The following is a 24,330-nucleotide window of genomic DNA, read 5'->3' on the forward strand; positions in this document are numbered from 1 at the left end:
CCATGCTTCTAAAAAAGTACCATGCTTCTAAAAAAGTTTTTTTTTTTTTTTTCAAAGCATAGTGAACAATGCCTATTTAATGAAATTTTCAAACAACAAGTATACTTCCGCATATTTTACAAAATTATAATAATTGTTCCTGCATTATTTTATTTGGCAATTATTATGTCATATTTAGTAGCATATTTTTTAAGTCATTCATATTCAGAACAATTTTATATAAAAGTTTATCAAAACACTCTCGACATTGGTTTTTTTTTTTCGTTAAAAGAATTTTTACAAAAAAAAAATTTACCAAATACTCGATAACTTTGTTTTACAGTTGCTTATTCACATAGCACAGTAGAAATAATTTTTTTTTTTAAATTACAGCAATACCAAACTAGTTCTTAGAACAATAATAATATGGGTAATTTTGAGATAGTACTAACCACATACAAACATTTATTTATTTTTTAATTACGAACGATATTCTACACTAATGAAAGAAAGAGTTCTAAATTACATACTCTCGCATCTAGTTTTTTCTTAGTAGAGCTCGATTCACTAAATTGTCTAATTTTTTGTATGAAGAACCATTTGGCCTAGTAGCTTCTTTTGCAAGTTTCTTCCACTCCATGACCTTATTTTTCAACTTCTTACCCTTCTCTCCCTTCATTAACTCCTTGACAAGCTTCTCTACTTCATCCCTCTTCACATCCTTACTAATCTCCATCCCAATGCCCCATTCATTACAAGTATAGTGGCAGTTCATTTGCTGGTCGCCAAAGGATGGCCAACATAGCATAGGCACTCCTATGGTCATGCTCTCAATTGTTGAATTCCAACCGCTGTGAGTTAAAAATCCTCCTACTGATGGATGGTTCAGATATCCATTTGTCAAACAGCTCTCATCTACAACAAGAAAATTTCATTTGCATGTTTAGAAAATAAGCAAGAGTTAACCACAAATTAAGCAATTGCTTCAACGTTTATATATATTTCACCTTCGAGTGGTGCAAGTCCTTTTTGAACCAAAGTGCGAAATTGCATAAAGCCCATGAAGCCGAACGCAGCAAAAGTGTAAAGCAGCACTGAAGGGACTCCAATATCTTGTGCAGCTGTGATTGTGAATGGGGACATGAAACCATCTGAAACTATGCAAGTCACTGGTGGATTGTTGGATGTTGATATGGCATGGTTGAGTTTATTGAGGAGGCCACGAAAGGGAGCCAAGAAATTCTGTTTTCTGACAGAGTCAGCAAGCAAAGTGAGATCTTGGGTGGCATCTTCATCTGAATCTGGAAGGCCATCTGGGACGGCTTCGAACCGGAAATCAGGCATGCCATCTAGGGAGTCAGGTCCTAGAGATTTAAGAAACCGCTTGTGATTGAACTCCGTGTTGACAAAGGTAATATGAAAACCTCTACTGTGCAGGAGTTTTGCGAATTTAAGCATTGCCTTGATATGGCTTTGAGTCGGAACTGGAATGCAAACAGCGTGAGGCTTAGTAACTACTGTTGTAGCATCCATTTTAGATTATGTGTTTGCATTGCAGTGCAGATTATTCATAGTATTACTGTGCTAGTAGCGAGCTACTTTTCAACATATATGTGGTTCAAGTTGAATGGTAGATTTTCTTGTGGTTGAATTTAGAGGGAATGTATGCGTTAAGATCTGTAGGGAAGATGCTTTAAGATAATTTGGTTAGTAATTTGCTTTCCAATCAAAGCTGCCAACGATAAGTGAAGCTAGACTTAGTGGCTTCTTCTGTTGTGTCATATAGCATCACTTTTGCTTTTCTGTATATTGCTGAAGAGAAATGATAAACGCACTCTTTTTCTACTTCTGCACACCTTGTTAGATCCTTTCTGTTGTTTTGTTTGATTTATTCAGCCTGATGACAAGAAATAAAGAGGGTATGTGAGAGACTGTTTTTAATTAAATTGATCTTATTTGTCTTAGAAATTTTTGATTAAAAGTCCAAAAATATCAACACGAATAGAAGAACTAGCGCATTGTTGCTCATATATATATATATAACCTACAAAACCATTTCAAATAGTTTAATATCAACATGAATAGAAGAACTGATTTTCACACCATTTTTAGTAACTAAATAAAACTGAAGATGTAGTAGCAGGCATAACATGTTGCTAGTTCTTTTGAACCGATAACTGTTAGGCATGCAATACATGTCTCTTATTAGTTCCAATGCACAGCATCTAGATCTTTTTAGACTGAATTTGATTCACTAATTTTTCCAAGTTTGCAGATGAAGAACCCTGTGGACCAGTGGCTTCCTCTGCCAATTTTTTCCACTCCATGGCCTTATTCTTCATTCGCGTACCCTTCTCTCCCTCCATTAACTCTCTAACAAGCTTCTCAACATCATCTCTCTTGACATCATTATTGATCTCCATACCAATGCCCCATTTTTTGCAAGTATAGTGACAGTTCGTAGGCTGATCAGCAAAGAACGGCCAACACAGCATAGGCACTCCTGCAGACACACTTTCCACCGTAGAATTCCAACCACTGTGTGTCAAAAATCCTCCAACTGATGGATGGTTAAGGACTAGCTCTTGAGGGCACCAACTCGCTATTAGACTTCTCCCCTTAGTTTCATCCACAAACTCGGGTGGCAAAATTGTTGATCTACCAACTACCAAGCCAGGCCTAATTACCCAGAAGAAAGAAACCTTGCTATTTGCAAGTCCACAACCAAATTCCACAAGTTGTTCCGGGGTCATGACCGTTATGCTGCCGAAAATTCACATAAACAACTGAGTTTGGCGCCTTATCGTTCAGCCATTCGAGGCACTCTGTTTCTTCTTTCCACAGGCTATATCCCAGGGACTTCAAAGGGTGTTGTGGTGTCTGATTGAGAAGTAACTGGAAAGGGCCAACGGCGTAAACAGGTGGAGACATAGATGAGAGAGCATCCAAAACATCCATCTCCAATGCATCAAAGGTATGTAGAACAATTGCTGAAGCTTCATGTAGTCTGCCCATTCCTTCAAGTATGATATTCCAGATTGCATCATTGGGATTTGTCGTTATAAAGTTGTTAGGAAGATCCCTTAAACGAATACTTTCAATTCCTGGTATCCAGTCTACCTCTTGGTCTAAAAAGCCATTCGTGAAGCACCTCTCATCTACAAACAGCCAAGTAATGCTTTATTAGTAAAAAGTATCTTCATTTGCTTGATTAACATATACAAACTCTCTCATGGACAATTTGTCTTTTTTTGCCAATGCAACAATTGTCGTTCATGAACTTTGAAATTAGGACGTCTCCAACAAATTCGAAATTGGGTGCTACTAGATTAATTGACCATTAGCAACCACTGTTGTTGATTAATTAAAAAATTAGAACTAATAACCAAATTGTGAAACTGTTATTAGCACTTCAGAAAGTAACCATGCCTTCTTCCCTTTCTTTATTTTTTTGGGTAATTGCTTATGTTGATTACCACTTTTTCTCACACTGCACATCCTTATTTATTTGTTACTATTGAATTGGTTGAATAAATCAAAGCATAATCAAGTAACAAAAATAAGCATGATGAAATTATTTCCCTTACTTTTTCACTGGGGAGGAGTGTAAGATGAATTTTTGTAGATTCAATAATAGTTTCCTAAAATCAGACCCCAAAAAAACAAAAAAAAAAATAGTTTCCTAAAATCAAACAATTGCTTTAATTCTTTACCTTTGAGGGGTGCTAGTCCTCTTTCCACCAAAGCAGGATACTGCATATAGCCCATGGTGCTGCTTGCTGAATAAGTAAACAAGAGAATGACGGGGATGCCAAGTTGTTGAGCTGCAGGGGTTGTGAATGGCATGAAACCATCTGAAAAAATGCATGTCACTGGAGGAGTACTACTACTATTGTTGAGTCTCTTTATCAGATCAACAAAAGGTGCCAAGAAGTTGTTTGTGATGGAATCTGCAAGCAAATTGAGGTCTTGGGTGGCATCTTCATCCGAATCCGGTAGGCCATCTGGGATCGTTTCAAACCGAAAATCATCAGGCAAGCCATAGAGGGACTCGGGTCCTTGAGATTTGACTAACCGCCTATGATTGAACTCGGTGTTGACATAGGTTATACGAAAACCTTTATGGTGGAGAAGTTTTGCTAATTGAAGCATTGCCTTTATGTGACCTTGAGCCGGAGCTGGAATACAAACAGCATGAGGCTTGTTAGAACACATCTCAGATTTGTGGATCTCAGAGTGTATGCTTACTGTATGAGGGTATTTTAACAGCAAACGTGTATGGATCTATGAATTTGTAGTCTGTCTTGAGACAATGAATGGTGCAAACTTACAAAAAGTAAGGGCTGGATGTCAATAATTTTGGCAGTGCCGATGAAATTCACAGGGTGATGACAAAGCTAAATTAAAAGAACAAACTAACAATGGGATGAAATAGAAAGCTAGGTCCCCTCCCCCCCCCCCCCCCCCCCCCCAAAAACCCCCCCCCCCCCCCCCAAAACCCCTCCTTCAAGATAACATTTAAGTGGCAAAGACACCACCCCCCAACCCCGCTTTCAAGATGACATTTAAGTGGCAAAGACCATCACGTAATGAGTACTATGGCCTAGTTCCCGCAACTCTACCCTAATAAGTTTTGCATTTCCCTTCATTTGCAGAGGACCGTCACTATGCCTCAATTCTAAATGCTTTATTACAATAATTTAAAGGAGGGAAGTTTTGAACTCGGATTACATGGGTAGAAAGTTAGAAACCTAACACTTTATCTATTAGGATGTTGGACCACGTGGATGACATAGATTTCAATGTGTTGAAAACACGGTATAGTACACCAAATATCATAATACAAGTGGTTGAACACTTGAAAAAACAATTTACAACCATTTATATTATGACATTTGATGTACCGAACCACGTTCTCAGCGCATGAAAACATAATTTCAAAGGCTTAGAACCTTTTGCTCATGCCGCCCCTATTTTCTATGCATTTTAGTTCAACACTAGATATTTGTACCCACACGTTGCTGAGGGATTGAAAATTTTATGAAAGATTATGCAACTTCATTCTCTTCATAAGCAATGTTTGAGTTAATTTTGTTCCATTTATGCAGCAATGAGAAATTGTAGAAAGGTAGAATTAACGTATGCCAAATGTATTTCAATGGCACTAATTATATAGAATTGGAAAGTCAAATAAAACATATATAGCCACAAAATAGTAACTGGTGCAGATGAGATTAATCAACATCTACCAAATCAAAAGTAGATGTACAATTGAAATAATAAACCTTGTTTTTTGTTCAAAAGGTCATGCAACGAGGGGAACATGATAAACCGGATAGAACACTATGAGAACCAGTTTGGAAGAATTTTCCATAGTGATTCTTTCGTGCAACAACTACCATGAACTTTGGAGACCACCCTTCATCAAGAAGCTTGCAGGCCTGAAATACATATATATATATATATGTGTGTGTGTGTGTGTAAGAAATTTTAGATTTGAACATTTCCTATTTCCAAGAAAGAATTAGAAAAAACATTTAAACTGGTGAAGGCTCAATTCATCATTTAAGACTTGGTCAAACTGTGATAAACTCACTCCATCCGTAAACAAAAGAAACCCAAACCAAGTTCAGCAAGAATTATTAGGGGTGGTTCGGTATGGGATGCCGAACCGAAACCTTAGTCCCGATTCCCAAACCGAAAATTTTGGGATTCCCAATTTCAAGACCGGTCCCAAACCAAATTTTCAGGAATCCCGAAATAGTTTCGGTATTTCGGGACAATGGGAATCCCAAAATATTTTTGAACTTTTCAGCTTTTCGGCTATAATAACTTGGTTGTGGCTGTGCAGTGTGCAGAATAGCAAATCTGCACCGCATATCTTGGCTGTGCACTGCATATCTTGGCTGTGCAGTGAAGTGATCATCATAAAAGAACAGCACCACCTATCCATTAAACACCACGAAATGAGCAAGACCATTTATTAATTTGAAACATAATATCAACACATGAGTCATGACTAATAAATTTCCAGATTAACTATCAATTTTCAGTTTTCACTACTTATTTCAACCACTTAACAAATACATACATTGCCCATAATTATATTCCAAAAAGGATGTTGTGTAAAGCAAACCCAAGTATACACTATACTACAGAAAGTGTTCACCTTTAGCTAAAATTTGAAGCCAGACTAGTGATAAAGATAACAGTAGAAATTATGTTTGGCTCCGGTTGTAGTGATAAACATCTGTAGAAACATGACTCCCACACATTTTACATTATTACATATATAGTTGTTGGTAAACCTTTTCATATGCCATGATGATCCAAGTGACTTCATTCAAACCAACTGCTCAACACACCATTTTTTTTCTTAAGATATCTCATTTCATATTTGTCCTTCCATACCACCAAATATATATACTCTCTCAAGACTCATCATGTCAACATACATTGAAGTTTGAACAATCGTGTATATGAAAAAACAAAATAGCTTATAATTATATCAGGGGGCAAAAACCAGAGTTTACTAGGTTCCTTCAGAATCTCTTCTACGACTGGCATAATTTGAGTCAGAGAAGTGGGATATGAACTTATAGTTTACATGTGTGCAAGTGTTCCCGTGAGTGAGGATCTGTGCATGTGTAAACAGTTTAAAAGCACAGATAATGTCATGCTTTGATGACCATTCCAGCAAAACGTTTTACAAGGAACAAAGAAACAAAAGTAAAAAAGCTCTGATTGCAGAAGGTATTTTAGAAAACATGATTTACGTCAGGCTTCCTCCCCCCCCCCCCTCTTTTAACCTCTCATTCCCTCTATAACCTCTCTGTCGATTCAAAATCCCTAATTTTAAAAGCCCTAATTCAGAAACCCTAATTTCAGAATTCCTAATTCAGAAACCCAAATTCAAAATCCCTAATCGAATTTGGAATCAAACAATTTGTATGAACTTTGGTTGAGTTTATTGCAGAAATTTCTTACCTTTTGCAGTGAGGAAGAGTGCGGACTGAGACGGAGAGTTTGATTCGGGAGTCGAATTTGGGTGGTATGGACAGTGTGTGAAGGCGCGATTCTGGTGAGGAGTGAGGACTGAGAGGAATGAGGACTAATGTGGGTAGATTCAGGATTCAGGCGATGGATGTGGGAGGAGAGACAAATCGGCGAGGAGAGTGGTAAGGTTTCGTTCAAAAGATACTGAGGTGAGGTGAGGTTTTGAGTCTGAGGTGAGGTGAGTGTCGAGAGACCGAGAGAGAGAGTCGGAGACTGGGTTTGATAACTTTGATTTATATTCAACGGTTGAGATTAAATCTCAACATAATCCGACGTCTATAAAAATTCTAAATATATATTTAAAAATTAAATAAAACATATATATATTTTTCGGTTCGGTTTGGGATTACCGAAATCCCAAAAACTTGAGACCGATTCCCGTGCCGAAATTTTGGGATCGGTTCTGTATTGGGTACCGAAATTTTCGAAAATTTCGGTTTGGGATTTTTTCGGTTCGGTTTCGGGAATTTTTCGGTTTGGTTTGGAATTTTTAGGATTTTTTTCTGGCCCTAAGAATTATGCACAACCTTTTTGAAAACTATATAATGAATTATAAAAAATTGTTAAACAAACATGGACCGGAGGTTATCTTAAAATTCATTTAAATGAAAAATGGTATATTTGGTTCACTTGAGATGGTAACCTTTCAAAATACGATACTAATCAAAGTTGCATGTAAGGATGAAATGCATTAACACTTACACTTAATCACAAAAAACTAACAAAATTCTAATTTGTTTTTCTACTCAATGTTCTAGGAAATTGCCTAAACAGCAAAAAAACAATTGCACATGGAGCCTATAGGTCAAGATGATTGCCTGCCTCTTTATTTAAACCATAAATAAACACTTGCAATAGTTTCCCGATGACGATGGAGGGCATAATCAAAATGAATTTAACTCTTTATATATGTGGCATTACTCTTTTGAATAATACTACATCCGAAAAATATTATTTGTTCCGGTTTACTGCTCTTTGAAGCACGATAAAAATCTAGCAACAATTCCGTAAAAAGAACATATATGTTACAAAATTGATTGAAAAAAATATAACAGAAGTCTACTCAATTCTTATTAAAGCATGCAAATTTCAATCTTTTGACCTCCTCTATTGGTGTCAACAATATCTAACTACTTTCCTTTATATGTAGTAATAAAATTTTCTTATATGCTTTCATTATTGTTCCCTTTCCTACGTCATGGTTTCCCCGAATCTGTTTATTTCTAATCTAGCATTCCTTTACATGTCCACATATTTGCCTTCACTCCTCATTGCAAGTAAAAGCCAAAAAAGTAGAATTGCAATAAGCAGAAAAATCGAAGAAATCAAAGATTTACCTTAAATATGAAAAACGAATTTGAGACAATAATAGGTTTCTTAGACCTTCCACCATATGTTACCATGGTCCTGCCGCGCCTATAACACAAACAAATAATATTTACAAATGACTATTAGATTTGAAAATCACTAAAAAAAAAAGGGTTTCCTTCTTCAAAACATGTAGGACTGTAAGTCTGCAAACCATACCTCCAAACAAGTTAAGAACCAAAAAAGCAGCATTGCCTCCAACACAGTTAAATCCCAAAGGAAGTTCAGTTAAATCAGTTTAAATGGAAAATGATTAGTCAAACTCAAACAACTAAATGGAGGAAAAATCAAATCGTAATATACAAATTAATTATAGTCAGTTCCAAACTTCCAGAAGACCCTTGACATCATAACTGTAGAAAGCAGATAGTGCGGTAAATTAAAATAAGATCCTTTACAAGAAAATTTATTTTTTCTGGACTATAATAGTGAACTTTCATTAGTTTTCCTTTTAAAAAAACAAAACTGAGATTCAAGTATTCAAAGTTACAATTCGTGCAGAATGGTAATCATACAATTAAAAAAAAATGGGCATGCAACACTAAAACACCTGTAATAGAAGCACACGAAGCGCTGGAAACTGGAATTTGCCTACTAAAAATCCAAATCAACTCCCCTGCAAAGCAACTAAACTATTTTCAGCAGTCTAAAATGAACCTAAGTAAAAGAATTACAAAAACCCAACAATCAAAGGTCTCATTTACCTAAAAACAATTCGACAATTTTATTGCAAGTAATAAGAAAATCAAACATCACTCTATTCATATATCTATGAAGAATGCGGTCAACAATGACTCAATACTATATTACAGTCTTGGTAAGTATTATGGTTCTATGTATGGGCATTTTCGTATGCGATCTCGAAGCATATACAAACAAGTTTGACTATTGGATCGTTGAAATTAGTTTCATATAATTTGTATCACATCAAAACGATAGATTCACTAACATTTAGAGTTTATTTATACTTTCATTAAGTATAACATAAGATTTTGTGGTATCCACTAGTGTAAATATTTTAAATTGAAAATCGAATTCATTCATTGTATTCATATAGGGTCAATGAGTGTAGCTCTAAAAAAATCATCAAAATCAGAGTTAAAATAACCGTTAAATCATGATTTTTTGTTTTACAACCGTCGAAAAGTTTTGTTCCGTTATTTGATCTCTGAATGTTTGTTTTTTGCGATTTTTTGCTGATGCGATCTTGAAGCATATACAAACAAGTTTAACGGTTGGATCGTTGAAATTAGTTTTGTGTATCTCATCAAGTTCAATGGCATGTGTATATATATATATTATGTAGATTTAAATCTATTTATTTTGTACGTATAATTATTATAGTTTTTAGGGGTATAAAATTTAATTTAAAATTTAATATATATATATATATATATATATATATAATTATTATAGTTAATATTTTGGGGATATAATTATTTTAGTTAATATTTTGGCGGTATAATTATTTTAGTTAATATTTTGGAGGGTATAATTATTATAGTATATATAATTATTATAGTTAATTTAATATATATATATATATAATTATTATAGTATTTTTTAGGATTATAAAATTATTAAATTAATATTCTACTTATCGTGTATTGTGTTACCCACGTGTATACCCGAACCAACCCGTTATCTTAACAAGTGCTTTTCGGGTTACCCGATAACACCCGATTCATTATCATGTCGATACGAACACTGTTAAAGAAGAGAATGCTTTGAATAATAATATATTCTTCTCAATAAGAGGAACTTATAGGTGTACAACCCTAACATAAAAGGAAAGAAAACTAATTACAAGTGATTACATGGGATTACATATCAATTAGGGATCCTACCTAAAATACAAAAGTCAACACTCCCCCTCAAGTTGGTGCATATATGTCGCTCATGCCCAACTTGTGTAAGAAACTTGAAAACTTGTGACTCGAAACAGCTTTTGTGAGGATATCTGCCAACTGATCTTCTATTCTTATCGCCGGTACTTCAATTATTTTCCCTTCCAATTTTTCTTTGATGAAGAATCGATCAACTTCAACATGCTTTGTTCTATCATGTTGTACCGGATTATGTGCAATGTCACGAGCAGCTTTATTATCACAAAATAATTTCATGGGCTGATCATGTTGTATACCCAAATCGCTTAACAGAAGCTTAAGCCACAAAATTTCACAAATCCCCAAAGCCATACCTCTGTATTCTGCTTCTGCACTGGAACGGGCAACCACATTCTGTTTCTTACTTCTCCATGTAACCAAGTTACCCCCAACAAACGTAAAGTAACCTGATGTTGAGCGTCTATCATCAATGGAACCTGCCCAGTCTGCATCAGTATAACCTTCAACACTAAAGTGATTATTCCTCTTAAACAAAATTCCTTTGCTCGGACTTCCCTTCAAATATCGCAATATTCTCATCACGGCATTCATATGTTGTTCTCCAGGATCATGCATGTATTGACACACTACACTCAAGGCATAAGCAAGGTGCGGTCTTGTGTGTGCCAAATACATCAACCGGCCTACTAACCTTTGGTATCTTCCTTTGTCAACTGGTACTTGATTAGGATTAACACTAAGCTTCAATCCTTCTTCTAATGGTGTAGCTACTGGCTGACAAGCTGACATGACACGCCCCGATCCCGATATTCCTCGAATACCAAGATAGGCACGTGCTGGCCGACACCCAAGGGTGACGACAGCCATTAATTGAAAGCAAATGCTGAGAATAAGGAATAAATAAGGTTTATAAATATAAAAGAATAAAGAATATGCATTTAAGGAACGTGTTCAGAGCACACATCTAATCGAGAATATTAGAAGAATTAACATAAACAAATTGAATGAACACAGAACGGGGTCCTACACCTAGAGGACTCGAAGATACCGATGCGGAAGTGTCTGGATGTCGGGATTGTACGCCTCGATTCTAAGTCCTGAAGGGGGCGCAAAACAAACATGAGTGGACCAAGTTGATATATATATATAATAAAACAGTTATCAACGTACTAACCCCCAGGTTTTATGAAAACACATATATAATGTTAAACATAGGTTTTCCGAAACCTAGCATGTCGTGCAATGTCTCAAATCATAACTCATATATATAATAATCACTAGTGAATTGTCCGATAACCTGCAGGCCCCATGCCAGCTCCCCGTCTCTGAGCGGACAGTCAGAGGAATATACACTACAGGCCCCATGCCGGCTCCCCGTCCCTGTGCTAAATAGCCAGAGGAAACACACTCCAGGCCCTATGCCAACACCAAACCGTCGCCCGGGACGGACCGGAATCTATCCCTACGTCCCGTAGCGGAAAGGACCACTAGGTAAGTACGAAACCATTGAACATATATATACTGAAAAACAACTTCGTAGTATAAAGTCATCCATCATCTATACTACAAAGAGGTGTTCTAAACATGTTCTAAATATCATATCGTCATCCATCGGATATTCTATAAGAACATGGGTTATAGGAAAAATAGTAATAATTCAATCTAGCCTCAGTAAGCATACTATCTCATAAAGTATTTCATAAAACATAAGTATTAAATCATGATTTTCATGTATGCATTTCTATTGTTAAAACATGCTTTTGAAGGGGTCCACTCACAAATACTTAGCCGCCGAAGAGCCACGCAAACTAGCAATCATGGAAACGTCACAAATATTGCCCCTAAGCACATAAAGGGTACAATTAATAAAACTATATAATAGCAATTGAATTTGGGAAAACGGACGTTGGAAACGGATTCGGAACGTCGAATTTAGCCTAGGAGAGGTCTTGGACGAAACCCCAAAAAGTCAACTCAAAAAGTCAACGTTGATCGTTGACCGATCAAAGTCAAAGTCAACTCTGACCGTTGACCGTTGACCAGGTCAACAGTCAACTGGTCAGAGGTCAAAGTCAATTGGGCTTTGAATTGGGTTGGGCTGAAAAGGGCTGAAAAGGGTTTTGAGGAAAAGGGCTTTCAGCCCCTTAACAGAAAATGGCCCAAATGGCCCTAAATTCCTAAAACAGAAAATAAAATAAACAAAAACCTTAAAAGGTTTTTGGGTTGGGTCATGGGCCACAGACCCTAAACATAAACGGCCCGAGGGCCTTTGGTCTTAACAAAATAATTAAATGAAAACAAATAAAAGGAAATGGGTTGGATTGGGCTGGCCTCACCACACGGGCCTAAGGCCCTCTTGCTACAGGAACCGGCCTGGGAGGCCTGGCCTCACCGGAGCACCACCACCAGAGCTTCACAGCTCCGGCCGACTTCCACACACAACCCTAGACTTCGATCTAGGTACCAAAACGAAGAGCAAGACGAGGGGAGTATTTCTATACCTTCCTTTCGTCGTGGAATGGCCGGAGATGGCCGGAAAAAACCCCCGAGGTTGCCGGAGTTGGGTGTGCTTACACCCGGCTTCGATTTCGTCCCATAACCTCCAAAAATCACGAATTAACTCCAATTAAACCTCAATCTCGCAAGAATCAAGGACGAAAAGAGAGAATTAGGGGCTTACCTAACCGGAAAATACAAAAATCCGCCGGAGTTCCTTTCCGGGTTTTTCGCCGAGTTCACAGAAACGAGAGGGAGAGAGAGCAGGACGAGATGATGAAGGGTGATGGGCTTCCTCGCGCGGGGAGATGGGTGCGTGCGTGTGTGCACGGTGCAGAGAAGAGGGAGAGAAGTGAGAGATGAGAGAGAGCCGAGAGGGAGAGACATGAAGAAAGAAAAGAAAAACAGAAAAGAAGAAGAAAGAAGGGAGTTCACGGGGGAAAAGAGAGAAGAAAGAGAAATTGTTTGGGGGGGCTGCCACGTGGCAGATTTAGAAGGAAAAGGGATCCAATGCTTTGGATCCTGATTTGGTAGACAAAAAGGATGAAATAGATATATTTAAAACATTTAGGGGTAATTACAAACATAAATCTTTATAATTAGGGGGCGGGTGTTACAATCTTCCCCCCTTATAAAAATTTCGTCCCCGAAATTTAAAATCATTTACTAAACTGAAGTATTCGAAAATAGTAAGAAGAATATATGTATAAAGAGAAATCAAGTCAGAGTGGGTGCATCAAAGAGAATATGCCACACCGTCGCGAGCGGGTTGCAAAATCCTCTATCATGCCTCCAAGCTCTTACTTTCTTCCCCATTAGTGTAAAAAAAATAGAAAACATACTTTAATAAGATATAAGGTCAAAAACATATATTGACGTAAGGAAAAAAATAAGTACATAAAATACGATAACGTCAAAATAGAGATTACTAACATATAGGTCGAAAACTCGAGCTGAACTTAAAATTGAAAACGGAAAACACTTTCCTCTAAACATTTATAAAGACCAAAAACAATTAACTAAATTAGAGGAAGTTAAAATACTTATACTAAAAACCAAAACTGAAAATGGAAGTGGGTCTCGCCCAAAAATTCGTAACTTCACGTACTTCGAGAAAAGATGAGTCTTTGGGTCGAGTCCCAAGAATATCAATTCCGAATCTGCATCAGCTGCTGTAGACGAATCTTCTTTTCCACTTGCTTAATGAATCCAACGAATAAGTTATCGATACAACAGTCAGCCGCCCGTGATATCGATTACACATTTGTTGTCTCGATAAGCAAGCAGTAATTTCCTGAGGGTGCACAATTTCACACGTTGTAAATTCGATCCTCCGAATACAAGTTCGCACAACTCCTCTATCAACCAATGTTGCATGTAGCAACTTTCATACCATGTCGCGAAAAGTGCCATCCACAAACCGAGCAAAATAAGAACTGTCGTCGTAAAACTTTATCCAGCACCAAGCATCCTATCCTCCTCAATTCTTCCAAATGTGACCAACTACTCCAGAATTTTGCCAATAAGTAACCCATTTGAAAACTGTACCTTGAGATTCAAGAGAAGTGGCTACCATGCTAGTAGTAGACCCAAAAGCTCAAACCAAGCAAGCAGAAAACGAGAAGTCATCTTCCTCAACATGAAGTATCTCTTGGGAACTGTTGTAGTGCTTAATCCACCTCTCCATTTTTGCTTAGTTGCAGATTTCTAGTCAACCAAGGTCAAAGTTGGTGGAAAGAAGAACGACTCGCAAATGGTCAACCTAAAAACAAAAGAGAGTACACACATTTCGAGAGAAGTGCAAAGATTATCCGATTCTTGTCTCGATCGTTCTGTAATGCCATTCCAGAATGCACCAAACAGATCTGCTAGAAGGGATTCAACATCCACATACTCACAAGAATAAGGTTCAGAAGTGAAGCAGTCGAAATATGCATTGAGACGAACACATATCGTTGGAAAATAACCGATGTGATGCCTATGAATTGTAGTAAGATGGTGATACAATATGCTGACCTTCTGTACTAAAACCTTCAACCAACTCTTACTAAAAGACCACTCAAGCCTCATGCCCACGTGCTTTCAAACCGAATGATCCTGGTTAGAGGTAGTGGAAAGTTGCGTTGAGGCGAACATATCACATCATCAAAAAGGTCTACCCGAGTAAGATATGATGGTTATGAGTTGTAGCAAGATAATGAGTGGTGACCATTCAATTCAGCATGAAGATAGTGATGCAATATGCTAATCACCTGTACCACAATCTTCACCGGTCTCTTACCAAAAGACGAATCAAACTTCACACCCACGAGGAACTCTTTCTGGTAAGTCTGGTAAGCTTGTCAAAATAATATGCTCCCAACATTCCTGTCCAAAACGATAAGAATTGGGCGTACACTTCTGCCGAATTGATCGATCGTGAATTCCTCACTGATTGAGCGAGAAACCATGTCGAGAAGGCTAAAAGAACATTCAAGAATTTGAGAGTCAAAACAAGTCCATTAAAATTGGAGTACAAGATATCGGGATTTAAACCAGAAACCATGCTGAGAACAAATTTTTTTTTTTTTGTTCCGACATGATTGAGTTTACATTGAGAAACAAACAAGCGAAGGAAAATGGAGATGCAGAAATAGAAGTCACTGTTTATGATTATTTGGCTAATCATCACAATAAGGTCGACTGGTTTCTTAGCCAAAAGGAACAGGTCTAATCTCAAGAATAGTTAGAAACTGCTAATAAAATTTGACGAGGCCAAAGATATTTCGAAATTCACAATACTTTGTGAGATTTGTTTCAAAGTTCAAAAATTAAACATAGAACCTTTGAATCAACAGAATGACGAAGAAGAAACATACAAAGCAGCCTGCGTATGCATGCAGTGACACGATTAGCTACCTTAAAGTGATGCTCTTGCGCAAACCAAGGCTCAATGAATCCAGAGAAGTTTAGAGCAAAGCTCGATCTTCGTACAATGATGAATATGGTAGAGTCTCAAGTCATTACACTGAAAATTACAAGGCTGAACAGTTAATGGACAGAAGCACTAGTCAGTTGAGCTACAAGCAAGAGGCTAAGTTCACCTCTACCGAAAAGTACGTAAACAAAGAGCTAAGGTTTACTACCGAGTACCAGACCCAGGTGAAATTCAAGGAATCTGTTTATCCAAACAAGTCTGAATTTTCATCATCCAAGTCCAACTACAACAAGAACAAGAATCGTAACTCCATTTTGGGAAAATTGATGGGAATAGCATCTGCTACCGAGGAGTTTCCCAAGAAAATGAAATCTCTAGACGAAGTCAACTCTCGAAGGATTTGATGTGAAGTTGACGATCAAAGGTTCGTGAACTTGTCTTCGTCATTGAGTAAACAAGAAGGTAATCGATAGAACAATCGCCGAGAATTGTTATAAAGATTAATCCAAATTTCTTTGGTGGTAATGAGTCCGAGAACATTGATTTGTTCCCACTAACTACCACCTACTAACCGTCGTCACCACTCGCACTTACTCGCTTACTTAGCACACACTTCGAACAATTCAAGCAATTTCCAAGAGATATGACTCTGCCCGCCATTCCTAGGGAACGCATGTTGCAGAGTGATATCACCGCTTCAGATCTCTAGTTGGTCTTAGTCAATTCATACTGCCAAGATTTTTTTTTTTCCGCTTCCCAAGATTTCGATGCAAAGCCGACTCCGCCCGTAATTCCTAGGGAACGCATGTTGCAGAGTGGCATCGCCATTTCGGATCTACAACTGGTCTTGACCAGAATTCCTCAAACTGAGATTTCTAAAACACGCCGCTTCCAAGTAACACCGACTATGCATGTCATTCCCAGAGAATGCACTTCACAGAGTATCGATCCGATGCTGAAAGTCGTCCAACAATTCAAACACGTCACCGATAAGGCACAATCCCGACACAAATTCTTGAATTTCAACCAGAATGTGACAATTCAATCAGAGAGAGATTTGCACAACTGCACCGACTGGCACAAAAATCTGGAAGTCGTGACATCCAAATGATGTCAAAACCAAGACTTTATGAGAATAGAAGAGAATCCTAAGTATGCTCTGAACAAACCACGCTCTGATACCAATCTGACACGCCCCGATCCCGATATTCCTCGAATACCAAGATAGGCACGTGCTGGCCGACACCCAAGGGTGACGACAGCCATTAATTGAAAGCAAATGCTGAGAATAAGGAATAAATAAGGTTTATAAATATAAAAGAATAAAGAATATGCATTTAAGGAACGTGTTCAGAGCACACATCTAATCGAGAATATTAGAAGAATTAACATAAACAAATTGAATGAACACAGAACGGGGTCCTACACCTAGAGGACTCGAAGATACCGATGCGGAAGTGTCTGGATGTCGGGATTGTACGCCTCGATTCTAAGTCCTGAAGGGGGCGCAAAACAAACATGAGTGGACCAAGTTGATATATATATATAATAAAACAGTTATCAACGTACTAACCCCCAGGTTTTATGAAAACACATATATAATGTTAAACATAGGTTTTCCGAAACCTAGCATGTCGTGCAATGTCTCAAATCATAACTCATATATATAATAATCACTAGTGAATTGTCCGATAACCTGCAGGCCCCATGCCAGCTCCCCGTCTCTGAGCGGACAGTCAGAGGAATATACACTACAGGCCCCATGCCGGCTCCCCGTCCCTGTGCTAAATAGCCAGAGGAAACACACTCCAGGCCCTATGCCAACACCAAACCGTCGCCCGGGACGGACCGGAATCTATCCCTACGTCCCGTAGCGGAAAGGACCACTAGGTAAGTACGAAACCATTGAACATATATATACTGAAAAACAACTTCGTAGTATAAAGTCATCCATCATCTATACTACAAAGAGGTGTTCTAAACATGTTCTAAATATCATATCGTCATCCATCGGATATTCTATAAGAACATGGGTTATAGGAAAAATAGTAATAATTCAATCTAGCCTCAGTAAGCATACTATCTCATAAAGTATTTCATAAAACATAAGTATTAAATCATGATTTTCATGTATGCATTTCTATTGTTAAAACATGCTTTTGAAGGGGTCCACTCACAAATACTTAGCCGCCGAAGAGCCACGCAAACTAGCAATCATGGAAACGTCACAAATATTGCCCCTAAGCACATAAAGGGTACAATTAATAAAACTATATAATAGCAATTGAATTTGGGAAAACGGACGTTGGAAACGGATTCGGAACGTCGAATTTAGCCTAGGAGAGGTCTTGGACGAAACCCCAAAAAGTCAACTCAAAAAGTCAACGTTGATCGTTGACCGATCAAAGTCAAAGTCAACTCTGACCGTTGACCGTTGACCAGGTCAACAGTCAACTGGTCAGAGGTCAAAGTCAATTGGGCTTTGAATTGGGTTGGGCTGAAAAGGGCTGAAAAGGGTTTTGAGGAAAAGGGCTTTCAGCCCCTTAACAGAAAATGGCCCAAATGGCCCTAAATTCCTAAAACAGAAAATAAAATAAACAAAAACCTTAAAAGGTTTTTGGGTTGGGTCATGGGCCACAGACCCTAAACATAAACGGCCCGAGGGCCTTTGGTCTTAACAAAATAATTAAATGAAAACAAATAAAAGGAAATGGGTTGGATTGGGCTGGCCTCACCACACGGGCCTAAGGCCCTCTTGCTACAGGAACCGGCCTGGGAGGCCTGGCCTCACCGGAGCACCACCACCAGAGCTTCACAGCTCCGGCCGACTTCCACACACAACCCTAGACTTCGATCTAGGTACCAAAACGAAGAGCAAGACGAGGGGAGTATTTCTATACCTTCCTTTCGTCGTGGAATGGCCGGAGATGGCCGGAAAAAACCCCCGAGGTTGCCGGAGTTGGGTGTGCTTACACCCGGCTTCGATTTCGTCCCATAACCTCCAAAAATCACGAATTAACTCCAATTAAACCTCAATCTCGCAAGAATCAAGGACGAAAAGAGAGAATTAGGGGCTTACCTAACCGGAAAATACAAAAATCCGCCGGAGTTCCTTTCCGGGTTTTTCGCCGAGTTCACAGAAACGAGAGGGAGAGAGAGCAGGACGAGATGATGAAGGGTGATGGGCTTCCTCGCGCGGGGAGATGGGTGCGTGCGTGTGTGCACGGTGCAGAGAAGAGGGAGAGAAGTGAGAGATGAGAGAGAGCCGAGAGGGAGAGACATGAAGAAAGAAAAGAAAAACAGAAAAGAAGAAGAAAGAAGGGAGTTCACGGGGGAAAAGAGAGAAGAAAGAGAAATTGTTTGGGGGGGCTGCCACGTGGCAGATTTAGAAGGAAAAGGGATCCAATGCTTTGGATCCTGATTTGGTAGACAAAAAGGATGAAATAGATATATTTAAAACATTTAGGGGTAATTACAAACATAAATCTTTATAATTAGGGGGCGGGTGTTACATGACATGCCAGTTTCGTGCAACAAATTAATAATATACTTCCTTTGAGACAAGAAAATTCCAGAACTGCTTCTCGACACCTCAATCCCTAAAAAATATTTCAAGGATCCAAGGTCCTTCATTTCAAATTCTGTAGACAGGTATCTTTGCAAGGCTGCACGTTCTTCCGGATCATTACCTGTTACCACCATATTGTCTACATACACAATAAGTGCAGTAAGCTTCCCATTCTGTCTTTTCAGGAACAAAGTATGATCAGAGTTACTTTGTCTGTAACCAAATGCTCTCATAGATTTTGTGAATCTTCCGAACCATGCTCGAGGGGACTGCTTCAAGCCATACAAGGATTTCTTCAACCTGCACACTTTTCTTTTGTATTTATCTGGAGCATTACATCCCGGTGGAAGATCCATATAAATCTCTTCTGTCAAGTCTCCATGCAAGAAGGCGTTCTTCACATCGAACTGTTGTAAGGCCAATTAAAATTTGCAGCCAAGGATAACAAAACACGAACTGTGTTGATCTTGGCTACAGGTGCAAATGTGTATGTGTAGTCGATTCCATATTTTTGAGTGTATCCTTTTGCTACCAGTCTTGCCTTAAAACGATCCACTGTCCCATCTGCTTTGTATTTCACAGTATAGACCCATTTGCATCCCACAGGTTTCTTGCCAACTGGCAAATCTGTGATCTCCCAGGTAGCATTCTTCTTTAAAGACTTCAACTTTTCATTCATTGCTACTTGCCAACGTGGATCAGTTAAAGCCTCATGCACACTGTTAGGAATAGATACAGTAGATAATTGATGTACAAACGACTTATTTGATTCTGACAGGTGACTGGTAGACACATAATTACTTAACGGGTATAACACATTAGACTCAGGGTTGGGCTTACTCACCGAATACCTAGTTTTACATTTAGGGTCAGCTTCATAAGTAAGTTTAGGAATACCTCGGTTGACGCGATCAGGGAGACGATGTGGTGGTGGTGCATCCGGGATCGAAGACGATTGATTATGGTTATTGGGACTCAAGATCGACTGTGAGGTAGCTGGAGACACAGGGCTGTCTAGTGGTGAGGAAACTGGCAGTGAGCTATCAGGCAGTGAGTTATCTGGCGATGTCGACTCGTCCCTTTCAAGGTTTTCAACATTGTTTCCATGTGAATGATCACCACTTGTCTCCAAGACATTACCACTTAATTCCAATTCATTCACATCATTATTTTCGTGTGAATGATCACCACTTATTTCCAAGACATCACCACTTAATTCCAAATCATTCACTTTATCTATATCTGGAATAGTATAATCAAGAGTTTGAACTTCTTTCTGATTCTCCCCCTGAAGTGAAGACTCGGGATTGGCAAAGTACATATCATTCTCATGAAACGCAACATCCATAGTGACAAACAACTTATTCGTCGGTGGGTGATAACAACGGTATCCTTTCTGCCTTGATGCATACCCCACAAACACACATCGTAAGGCTCGAGGTTCAAGCATACTACGCTGTTGTTTATGAAGATGAACGAAGGCCAAACAACCAAACACATGAGGTGGAAGATTAGGGACTGCAAGAACATCAACATGTGAAGAAAGTGCCTGAAGAGGTGTTTGAAAATCAACCGATCGGGATGGAACACGATTAATGAGATACGCAGCTGAGGTGAGAGCTTCTCCCCAATAGGATAACGGGAGACGAGCCTCGAGTAAAGAAGCACGAACAACCTCCAGAAGCTGACGGTTCTTTCGTTCGGCAACCCCATTTTGTTGTGGAGTATATGGACATGTAGTTTGATGAACAATCCCATGATGATCAAGAAAGGCACCAAGTTCAAAGTTAACATATTCGCCACCATTATCACTCCTGAGAACCTGTATTTGTGACTTATATTGTACTTGTACCATTTTGTAAAACTGTTGAAACAAAAAAGTAACTTCACCTTTGGATTTCATCAAACAAACCCAAGTCATACGTGTGCAGTCATCAATAAAAGTAACGAACCAATGAGCACCACCAAATGTAGCAGTTTTAGATGGACCCCAAACATCATAATGAATTATCATAAATGGAACAGAACTTTTATTCAAACTGGATGGAAACGAAGCACGATGACTTTTAGCTAGTTCACAAACATCACATTTAAAGCTAGAAACATCATGCTTAACAAATAGGCTAGGAAACAACCTCCGTAGATAGCGGAAAGAAGCATGTCCAAGTCGACGATGCCACAACCAAACCTCCGAATCTAAGACAAATAAGATCAATTTAATTAAAAACCGTAACAAAATAAAACTGAAGATGTAGTAGCAGGCTAAACATGTTGCTAGTTCTTTTGAACCGATCACTGTTAGGCATGCAATACATGTCTCTTATTAGTTCCAATGCACAGCATCTAGATCTTTTTAGACTGAATTTGATTCACTAATTTTTCCAAGTTTGCAGATGAAGAACCCTGTGGACCAGTGGCTTCCTCTGCCAATTTTTTCCACTCCATGGCCTTATTCTTCATTCGCGTACCCTTCTCTCCCTCCATTAACTCTCTAACAAGCTTCTCAACATCATCTCTCTTGACACCATTATTGATCTCCATACCAATGCCCCATTTTTTGCAAGTATAGTGACAGTTCGTTGGCTGATCAGAAAAGAACGGCCAACACAGCATAGGCACTCCTGCAGACACACTTTCCAGCGTAGAATTCCAACCACTGTGTGTCAAAAATCCTCCAACTGATGGATGGTTAAGGACTAGCTCTTGAGGGCACCAACTCGCTATTAGACTTCTCCCCTTAGTTTCATCCACAAACTCGGGTGGCAAAATTGCTGATCTACCAACTACCAAGTCAGGCCTAATTACCCAGAAGAAACAAACCTTGCTATTTGCAAGTCCACAACCAAATTCCACAAGTTGTTCCGGGGTCATGACCGTTATGCTGCCGAAATTCACATAAACAACTGAGTTTGGCGCCTTATCGTTCAGCCATTGGAGGCACTCCGTTTCTTCTTTCCACAGGCTATATCCCAAGGACTTCAAAGGGTGTTGTGGTATCTGATTGAGAAGTAACTGGAGAGGGCCAACAGCGTAAACAGGTGGAGACATAGATGAGAGAGCATCCAAAACATCTATCTCCAATGCATCAAAGGTATGTACAACAATTGCTGAAGCTTCATGTAGTCTGCCCATTCCTTCAAGTATGAGATTCCAGATTGCATCATTGGGATTTGTTGTTACAAAGTTGTTAGGAAGATCCCTTAAACGAATACTTTCCATTCCTGGTATCCAGTCTACCTCTTGGTCTAAAAATCCATTCGTGAAGCACCTCTCATCTACAAACAGCCAAGTAATGCTTTATTAGTAAAAAATATCTTCATTTGCTTGATTAACATATACAAACTCTCTCATGGACAATTTGTCTTTTTTTGCCAATGCAACAATTGTCGTTCATGAACTTTGAAATTAGGACGTCTCCAACAAATTCGAAATTGGGTGCTACTAGATTAATTGGCCATTAGCAACCACTGTTGTTGATTAATTAAAAAATTAGAACTAATAACCAAATTGTGAAACTGTTATGAGCACTTCAGAAAGTAACCATATATGCCTTCTTCCCTCTCTTTATTTTTTTGGGTAATTACTTATGTTGATTACCACTTTTTCTCACACTGCACATCCTTATTTATTTTTTACTATTGAGTTGGTTGAATAAATCAAGGCATAATCAAGTAACAAAAATAAGCATGGTGAAAATATTTCCCTTATTTTTTTTCACTAGGGAGGAGTGTAAGATGAATTTTTGTAGATTCAATAATAGTTTCCTAAAATTTGACCCCAAAAAAAAAAAAAAATAGTTTCCTAAAATCAAACAATTGCTTTAATTCTTTACCTTTGAGGGGTGCTAGTCCTCTATCCACCAAAGCAGGATACTGCATATAGCCCACGGTGCTGCTTGCTGAAAAAGTAAACAAGAGAATGACGGGGATGCCAAGTTGTTGAGCTGCAGGGGTTGTGAATGGCATGAAACCATCTGAAAAAATGCATGTCACTGGAGGAGTACTACTACTATTGTTGAGTTTCTTTATCAGATCAACGAAAGGTGCCAAGAAGTTGTTTGTGACGGAATCTGCAAGCAAATTGAGGTCTTGGGTGGCATCTTCATCCGAATCCGGTAGGCCATCTGGGATCGTTTCAAACCGAAAATCATCAGGCAAGCCATAGAGGGACTCGGGTCCTTGAGATTTAACTAACCGCCTATGATTGAACTCGGTGTTGACATAGGTTATACGAAAACCTTTATGGTGGAGAAGTTTTGCTAATTGAAGCATTGCCTTTATGTGACCTTGAACCGGAACTGGAATACAAACAGCATGAGGCTTGTTAGAACACATCTCAGATTTGTGGATCTCAGAGTGTATGCTTACTGTATGAGGGTATTTTAACAGCAAACGTGTATGGATCTATGAATTTGTAGTCTGTCTTGAGACAATGAGTGGTGCAGGGCCGGATGTCAATAATTTTGGCAGTGCCATTTAAGTGGCAACGACCATCACGTAATGAGTACTATGGCCTAGTTCCCACAACTCTACCCTAATAAGTTTTTCATTTCCCTTCAACACTAGATATTTGTGCCCACACGTTGCTGCGGGATTGCAAATTTTATGAAGGATTATGCAACTTCATTCTCTTCATAAGCAATGTTTGAGTTAATTTTGTTCCACTTAAGCAGCAATGATAAATTGTAGAAAGGTAGAATTAACGTATGCCAAACGTATTTCAATGGCACTAATTATATAGAATTGGGAAGTCAAATAAGTCATATATAGCCACAAAATAAGGTGCAGATGAGATTAATCAACATCTACCAAATCAAAAGTAGATGTACAATTGAAATAATAAACCTTGTTTTTTGTTCAAAAAGTCATGCAACAATGGGAACATGACAAACCGGATAGAACACTATGAGAACCAGTTTGGAAGAATTTTCCCTAGTGATTCTGTTGTGCAACAACTACCATGAACTTTGGAGACCACCCTTCATCAAGAAGCGGATAGAACATATATATATATGTGTGTGTGTGTAAGAAATTTTAGATTTGAACATTTCCTATTTCCAAGAAAGAATTAGAAAAAACATTTAAACTGGCGAAGGCTCA

At 38.5% G+C, this 24,330-nt stretch overlaps 4 protein-coding genes across 6 annotated transcripts; all 4 read right to left on the reverse strand.

The window, feature by feature from the left end:
- Positions 1-301: 301 nt before the first annotated feature.
- Positions 302-1,906, reverse strand: LOC126582435 (7-deoxyloganetin glucosyltransferase-like). Its single transcript, XM_050246586.1, has 2 exons — positions 987-1,906; positions 302-894 (listed from the first exon to the last, which is right to left on the reverse strand). The coding sequence occupies exons 1-2, from the start codon at positions 1,510-1,512 to the stop codon at positions 518-520; spliced, it is 903 nt and encodes a 300-aa protein (XP_050102543.1). The 5' UTR covers positions 1,513-1,906; the 3' UTR covers positions 302-517.
- Positions 1,907-1,981: 75 nt separating this feature from the next.
- On the reverse strand, positions 1,982-23,796 carry LOC126582434 (7-deoxyloganetin glucosyltransferase-like). The gene is made up of 3 exons (XM_050246585.1): positions 23,064-23,796; positions 22,052-22,506; positions 1,982-2,681 (listed from the first exon to the last, which is right to left on the reverse strand). The coding sequence occupies exons 1-3, from the start codon at positions 23,563-23,565 to the stop codon at positions 2,205-2,207; spliced, it is 1,434 nt and encodes a 477-aa protein (XP_050102542.1). The 5' UTR covers positions 23,566-23,796; the 3' UTR covers positions 1,982-2,204.
- LOC126582436 (uncharacterized) lies at positions 11,141-13,195 on the reverse strand. Of its 2 annotated transcripts, XM_050246587.1 has the most exons (4): positions 12,931-13,195; positions 12,752-12,850; positions 12,029-12,091; positions 11,141-11,347 (listed from the first exon to the last, which is right to left on the reverse strand). In XM_050246587.1, exons 1-4 carry the CDS (start codon positions 13,131-13,133, stop codon positions 11,341-11,343), a joined length of 372 nt encoding a protein of 123 aa, XP_050102544.1. In that variant the 5' UTR covers positions 13,134-13,195; the 3' UTR covers positions 11,141-11,340. The 2 variants fall into 2 exon arrangements, 1 of the variants encoding a protein (XP_050102544.1); XR_007609525.1 differs by lacking the exon at positions 12,029-12,091 and having other exon boundaries at positions 11,141-11,737.
- On the reverse strand, positions 16,953-19,018 carry LOC126582437 (uncharacterized). 2 transcript variants are annotated; one of them, XM_050246588.1, is made up of 4 exons: positions 18,743-19,017; positions 18,564-18,662; positions 17,841-17,903; positions 16,953-17,159 (listed from the first exon to the last, which is right to left on the reverse strand). In XM_050246588.1, exons 1-4 carry the CDS (start codon positions 18,943-18,945, stop codon positions 17,153-17,155), a joined length of 372 nt encoding a protein of 123 aa, XP_050102545.1. In that variant the 5' UTR covers positions 18,946-19,017; the 3' UTR covers positions 16,953-17,152. The 2 variants fall into 2 exon arrangements, 1 of the variants encoding a protein (XP_050102545.1); XR_007609527.1 differs by lacking the exon at positions 17,841-17,903 and having other exon boundaries at positions 16,953-17,549; positions 18,743-19,018.
- Positions 23,797-24,330: the final 534 nt, after the last annotated feature.

Source organism: Malus sylvestris, chromosome 9 (assembly GCF_916048215.2).
Source record: "Malus sylvestris chromosome 9, drMalSylv7.2, whole genome shotgun sequence".
Classification (NCBI taxonomy): domain Eukaryota; kingdom Viridiplantae; phylum Streptophyta; class Magnoliopsida; order Rosales; family Rosaceae; genus Malus; species Malus sylvestris.

Bases quoted from the DNA above. Each gene is read 5' to 3' on its own strand.
- LOC126582435 (XM_050246586.1), bottom strand. From the start codon at position 1,512: ATGGATGCTACAACAGTAGTTACTAAGCCTCACGCTGTTTGCATTCCA. The intron at 895-986 runs GTGAAATATATA...TTCTTGTTGTAG, and splicing joins AGGACTTGCACCACTCGAAG to ATGAGAGCTGTTTGACAAAT.
- LOC126582434 (XM_050246585.1), bottom strand. From the start codon at position 23,565: ATGTGTTCTAACAAGCCTCATGCTGTTTGTATTCCAGTTCCGGTTCAA. The intron at 22,507-23,063 runs GTAAAGAATTAA...GGCTGTTTGTAG, and splicing joins AGGACTAGCACCCCTCAAAG to ATGAGAGGTGCTTCACGAAT. The intron at 2,682-22,051 runs GTTTGTTTCTTC...GCAAATAGCAAG, and splicing joins GTGGACTTGCAAATAGCAAG to GTTTCTTTCTTCTGGGTAAT.
- LOC126582436 (XM_050246587.1), bottom strand. From the start codon at position 13,133: ATGTCTCTCCCTCTCGGCTCTCTCTCATCTCTCACTTCTCTCCCTCTT. The intron at 12,851-12,930 runs GTAAGCCCCTAA...TGATTTTTGGAG, and splicing joins TTTTTGTATTTTCCGGTTAG to GTTATGGGACGAAATCGAAG. The intron at 12,092-12,751 runs GTATAGAAATAC...TTATGTGCTTAG, and splicing joins CATTCCACGACGAAAGGAAG to GGGCAATATTTGTGACGTTT.
- LOC126582437 (XM_050246588.1), bottom strand. From the start codon at position 18,945: ATGTCTCTCCCTCTCGGCTCTCTCTCATCTCTCACTTCTCTCCCTCTT. The intron at 18,663-18,742 runs GTAAGCCCCTAA...TGATTTTTGGAG, and splicing joins TTTTTGTATTTTCCGGTTAG to GTTATGGGACGAAATCGAAG. The intron at 17,904-18,563 runs GTATAGAAATAC...TTATGTGCTTAG, and splicing joins CATTCCACGACGAAAGGAAG to GGGCAATATTTGTGACGTTT.